We start from the raw sequence: 6424 nt of genomic DNA, 5'->3' as shown, positions 1-6424 counted from the left end.
ATCTAAATCAACTACAGATAGGTATGGAAGGTAGTATGTGCCCGTATTACTGAAAGCACATGATTTGTATGCAGTTTAAAAGGAGTCATGACGGTAGCAAGGAGTTGAGTGGATTATATGCTTGTCATGATTTTAGTTTGGTTTGGACTTTTTCCTTGTGAACTTTAGTATGGTGTTTACCCGAGGTTCAGGCTCTAGCGGCCAAGAGAGGCAGGGTATCAGTGACAGCGAGATCCATAGGATTATCGATGCGGAGGAGGACGCAACGGTTAGGGAGGCTATCCCGGAGGTATTTGGGTTTATTGAGATTGCGATGATTAAGATGTTTGACGAGCTCTACGTTGCTGTTATCGAGGCTTCTACTGCCGCAACTGTCACCGCTGTGAGATCCCACGGGGGTGAGTTGATGCAGTACTGGGAGTTCAACAATATGAAGCCCCTGGAGTTTGATGGATTCCAGCATCCGATTGTTTCTATGAGGTGGATCACTGATGTTGAGGGTGATTTTATACCTGCTCATGTCCGAATGATTTGAGGGTTCGCTTTACGCTGAACCTATATCAATTTGGAGCGAAGGACTAGTGGAAGTTCATGACTGATGATTTATCACCTGCGGAGAAGGCCGCAGTGACCTGGGACCAGTTTTTTGAGATGTTTCGAGAGGAGTATGTTCCTTTGGCGGAGAGGGAGCGATTGGCTCAGGAGTACCTATCGCTCCAGCAGACGATAGAGATGGTGACTAAGATCACCAGGATGTTCCATCAGAGAGCTATATTTTGTCCAGAGAATGCATCTACTGAGCAGGCACGGATGACCTGATTCTTGAGTATGCTTAAGAAGGATATCAAAGAGTTCATGACGAACTGCCAGTACCGGACATTGGCTGAGTTGTAGTCCAATTCCAGGAGGAGGGGGAGATTGATTTGGATCTGCGGGAGATGGAGATAGGGGTGGACTCTCATAGGAGGGATAAGAGACCAGTCCAGTCGTAGTCGGTGGCTAAGCGGGCAAAGCTTGCTGATTCGAGAGCAAGGGTTCAGAAGAGCCACACTTGCAGTAAGTGCGGAAAGGGTCATGAGGTTCCCTATTGATCATGATAGCTATGCTACTTATGTGGCAAGGATGGTCACTTTGCGAAGGAGTACCCGAAGCGTTTGCGAGTTTGTTTCAGCTACAAATAGGTAAGCCATGTGAAGGTCGAATGTATGCTTCTTGCAGCGAAGACAGTTCGGACTCCTGCTCCTGCGACCATGTACATCATTGATGGGCGTCAGGGGAAGGTTGAGGCCCCAAAGGACAGGGGTCGAGTCTTTTAGTTGACTGCGGAGGAGGCCAGAGCATCACACGATGTCGTCGTTGGTATGTATTTGTTTTATATTCATGTTGAATTATTTAATTTTATACTTATGTTGTAATTCTGTTAGGTAATTTTCTTATAAATTATGTACCTGCCTTAGTGTTATTTGACTCGAGTGTGAGTCGATATTTTGTGTCTACATCTGTTGTAGAGGTTTCAGTAATGTCGTGGCGCCCTGGATCGACATTTGGAGGTCGCTATAGCTGTTGATCGTACGGTTTTGGCTTCTGAGGTATATCGAGATTGTGTATTGGAGATTTTCAATATTGGATTTCCGATTGATCCCATCCCTATTGAGATGGGAGATGTCTGTGTGATTGCGGGTATGGATTGGCTGAGTTGGTTTGGGGCACTGATTTACTGCGAGAGCCAGTTAGTGACGATTCGTGACCCTAGTGGGGGAGTTCTGACCATCTATGGTGAGGGTACTAGGGTTGGATCCGCCTTCTATTCCGCCGCCAGGGCGAGGCAGTGTCTTCAGCTTTGTTATATAGGGTATCTTGCTTATGTAGTTGATACGCGGGTTGAGGAGAAGAAGTCAGTCTTCGATGTTCCTATTGTGCGAGAGTTTTCTGTTGTTTTCCGTGAGGAATTACCTGATGTGCCTCCCGAGAGGCAAGTGGAGTTCAAGATCGATCTGATCCCTGGTGCCGCCCAGATTGCGAATGCGCCATATTGCCTTGCGTTATCGGAGATGCAAGAGTTATCCTCACAACTGCAGGACTTGTTGGGGAAGGAGTTTATTCGGTCGATTAGCTCGCTGTGGGGAGCACCGACCCTTTTTGTCAAAAAGAAGGATGGTTCGCACCGGATGTACATCGTTTACCGGGAGTTGAATAATATGACCATGAAGAACCGGTATCCATTGTTGCGGATTGATGACCTTTTTGATGAGTTACAAGGGGCATATTGGTTTTCCAAGATCGACTTGAGATCTGGTTATCATCAGATGAGGGTTTGGGAGGAGGATATCTCGAAGACGACTTTCCAAAATCGCTATGGGCATTACGACTTCATGGTGATGCCTTTCAGACTCACCAATGCACCGACAACATTTATGGATCTCAACACCCCGACCTATGTTGGATCGATCAGTGATAGTTTTCATCGATGATATATTGGTCTATTCCAAGACCAAAGAGTAGCATGAGGAGCCTTTTCAAGAGCTTCTTGGAGTTCTTAGGTGGAGAGGTTGTACGCCAAGTTCTCCAAGTGTGAGTTCTGGTTGTGCAAGGTCCAGTTTCTGGGGCACCTCATTAACCAGGACGGTATATTGGTCTACCCGGACAAGATTGAGGCGGTTATGCGGTGGGAAGTTCTGAAGTATCCATCTGAGATTCTAAGTTTTCTCGAGCTAGTAGGGTATTATCGGAGATTCATTAGGGACTTCTCTAAGATTGCAGTTCCTCTTCGACAGAAGCTCTATGAGGCATCGTTGCTTACCCTTCCTGAGGGAGTTGAGGATTTTGTTGCATATTGTAACATATCGATCATTTGTTTGGGTGCAGTAATGATGTGGAAGAGCATGTGATCGCTTACGCTTCGAGGAAACTGAAGCCTCATGACGTGAATTATCCTACTCATGTTCTGAAGTTAGGGTGGTGGTTTTCTCCCTCAATATTTAGCGTCACTATCTGTATGGATTCCTATGTACTATTTACACGGACCACAAGAGTCTGAGGTATCTGATGGATCAACCCAACTTCAATTTGAGAAAACGGAGATGGCTTGACATAGTTAAGGACTATAACTGTGAGATTTTGTACCATCCGGGTAAGGCCAACGTGGTAGCCGATCCACTGAGTCGCAGTGTGTTTAGTACTCCGATTTGGGATGTATGTTTGAGGATGATGGTTGTGATTCTAGTGTTGGAGATGATTAGGGTTGCTCAGATGGAGTCCATCAAGGAGGAAAATCAGAATATTGAGTGGGTGATTGGTCAGATGTCAATTATGATAGTCGAGGATTGTTGACACTACTTGGTAGGATTTGGGTGCCTTATTCGGGTGGAACACTTCAAATTTTGATGGACGGGGCACATAAGTCGAGATTTTATATTCATCCGGGCATGACAAATATGTATCATGATATGAGACACAATTATTGGTGGCCGTGTATGAAAAGGGATATGGCTTGTTTCGTGGAGCAGTGCCTGACCTGCCGGAAGGTCAAGGTCGAGCATCGGCGCCCTCACGGAGTGATTGTCGATCTGGGTGATTGTCGATCGGTTGACTAAGAGTGATCATTTTTTGGCTAAGAGTCATCATGAAGCTACTAAGGGCTGCAAAGGGTTTGGACGCTATCTGGGTGATTGTCGATCGGTTGACTAAGAGTGATCACTTTTTGGCTATCCGAGAGAGTTCATCGGCTGAAAAGTTAGCCGACATTTATGTTCACGAGGTGGTTGCTTGCCATGGGGTGCCTAATTTGACTGTTTCATACCGGTATATTCACTTCATTTCCAGATTTTGGAAGAGGTTCCATGAGGAGTTGGGTACCTGGTTACACTTTAGCACCGCCTACCATCCGCAGACGGATGGACAGAGTGAGCAGACCATTCAGACGCTATACGATATGTTGAGGGCTTGGATATTGGATTTCGGTGGGAGGTGGAACTCTTACATCCTTTTGGCTGAGTTTTCGTATAACAACAACTATCACGCCAATATTAGTATGCCACCCTTTGCGCTCCTCTATGTGAGTAAGTGTCGGACCCCAATTTGTTGGGGAGAGGTTGGTCAGAAGGTCATGGGGAGCACAAAGATAGTGCTCAAGACAACAGAGCTTATACAACAGGTTAGGCAGAGACTTCAGACAGACCAGAGTCGCCAGAAGAGCTACGCCGACCGACGTCGATCTGAGTTGGAATTTCAGGTTGGGGATATGGTACTTATGAAGGTTTTGTCTTGGAAAGGCGTCATTCGATTCAGAAAGTGGAGAAAGTTGGGTCCCAGGTTTATTGGTCCTTTTTGGGTAGCAGTGAGGGTGAGCAAGGTGGCCTACTGCTTAGATTTACTAGATGAGCTCAATCAGATTCATAATACCTTCCATGTGTCCCAGTTGCGGAAGTGTGTGGCAGACGAGACAATTGTAGTACCTCAGGATGATATTCAGGTTGATGACTGCCTGAATTATGTCGAGCGGTCGGTAGCGATTATCGACGGAAAGACGAAGACTCTGCGGAACAAGGTGGTAGACTTAGTGAAGGTGCAGTGGCAACACTGGGAGAACGCAGAATGGACTTGGGAGCCCGAGAAGAAGATGTGTACCCACTATAATGCTTTATTCGAGACCGAAGACTTTTAGGGCGAAGTCTGATTCTAGTGGGGGAGATTTGTAACACTCAAACCTGCAGGTATGATTTTCCTTGACATATTTTAAGCATTTAATGCAATTTTGAGTCCTACGTCGGGCGTAGGATGGCATCATGTGCTCAACATAGGAGAAAGATTCCTTGCGGACAATTAATGACTTACTCTAGGTGTAAGCCTAACTATATAGATCGTAATACGCAAAACCTTAAACCATAATTTCGGGGTTGTGAGCCTATTTAAAGGCCCTAACCCTCTCGAGGGCCTCTTCATACCCAGCCTCCGTCCTCCCATCATGTCCCTCCGAAACCCTAATCATCTGTGAGAGATTTTGTAGGTTCTAAGTGTTGTGTGTGTGCTACTTTGAATAAGAAGACCCTTGGAGAAGCATCTAAGAGTCTAGGCATTGTAGATCCAAATTATTCACTTTGTTGTCCACCTCCTGGAGGTATAAAGTTTCCATCTTGGAAATCTCTCATGCTATATCTAGTTAGTTATGCATTTTGTATGTTTTTGTCCCATAACCTTGGATATTGTGAGTATGATCTACTCCAGACCACTTGATGATCATTTCTTGTTATTTTGGGGTTTTCTGAATCATAGAGTTGATAACTTAATCACCCCATCTACCCCCATGCATGAGCTCTTGAGCTTTAGTGCATGCCATGGACTTAGGGCTTGGTTTATTGTCCATTTATGGCATGCAAATGGATAAAGTCAGAGACTTTATCCATTAAGTCGTCCCTTTGATTCATATATGAAACTTTAAGGAGCTAAATTTATGTAATAAGATATTTATGGGATTTTTGGTGTTCAGACCTAGTACGCAGGGCGTAATATATGCTACGCCGGGCGTAGCTTGATTTCAGCCCATAACCACCCAAGCTCTACGCTATGCGCAGAGCATCTTGTACGCATGGCATATGCCGTTGACTTTAACCAATGTTGACTTTTAGTCCAAAATTAGGTTTTGAGCATAGTTTGAAAATGTGACTTTCTTTATTACTGATTAGGTGCTTATTTGTACCCGTATACCTTGTGTGAGCTGTTTGTGCTACTTGTGAGGTGAGTCTTCTCACTACATTTACCTGAATGTTATTTATATCAGTGGCCAATTGGGTCTTAAGTGTTGATTATTGTTATGTATGAACTGAATTGTATTATTGATAACTTGGGATTTCTGAGAATCCCCAGGGTTATTGATAACCCATAGAACATGTTGTTAATCCACAAGGTGTGCAGTTAGCCTACTGGGATTGTTGATAATCCTCAGGGTTGCTGATAACCCATAGTTGTTTATTGTGTTGTACTATATGGATATTTTGAGAAGGACTCACTAATATTTATTCTTACAGTTGTGGATTAAATATGTTTCAGGTACTTTAGATGATCACAGAAAGGCGAATGCTTGACTGTATGCTCCAACTTGCAGATTTTATGATTTTCATATCTTGATACTTTGATTTGATGATTGTATTGATATACCTGGGATTTCTCATGGCTTGGTTTTTATGACACTTGTGATTTTCATATCTTGTGTAACGTCCCAAAAATAAGATCCAAAATTTCATTTTTGATTTAATAAAAACATTAATCCAAATATTGTCATACAACCCCCAAAAAGATCAAAATATGTCACTACATCAAAACATATCAGAGTAAATCTCAAAATGCAGAAAAAGGTGGTGTGTGCTCTGCAATTATCCCAGGCTCTTCCCTTTCGATCCGGAAGTACCTGTAACATAAACTGAAAACC

The 6424-nt window shown here is 44.0% G+C and overlaps 1 protein-coding gene across 1 annotated transcript; it reads left to right on the top strand.

The window, feature by feature from the left end:
• Positions 1-1655: 1655 nt before the first annotated feature.
• LOC145126747 (uncharacterized) lies at positions 1656-6080 on the top strand. The gene is made up of 2 exons (XM_079062054.1): positions 1656-2157; positions 6046-6080. The coding sequence occupies exons 1-2, from the start codon at positions 1656-1658 to the stop codon at positions 6078-6080; spliced, it is 537 nt and encodes a 178-aa protein (XP_078918180.1).
• The last annotated feature ends 344 nt before the right edge of the window (positions 6081-6424 follow it).

Source organism: Lactuca virosa, chromosome 7, assembly GCF_052849685.1.
Source record: "Lactuca virosa cultivar CGN04683 chromosome 7, Lactuca_virosa_CGN04683_v6, whole genome shotgun sequence".
Lineage (NCBI taxonomy): Eukaryota > Viridiplantae > Streptophyta > Magnoliopsida > Asterales > Asteraceae > Lactuca > Lactuca virosa.
Note: the sequence above shows the minus strand (reverse complement) of the source record. Positions and strands in the feature narration are given on the sequence as shown.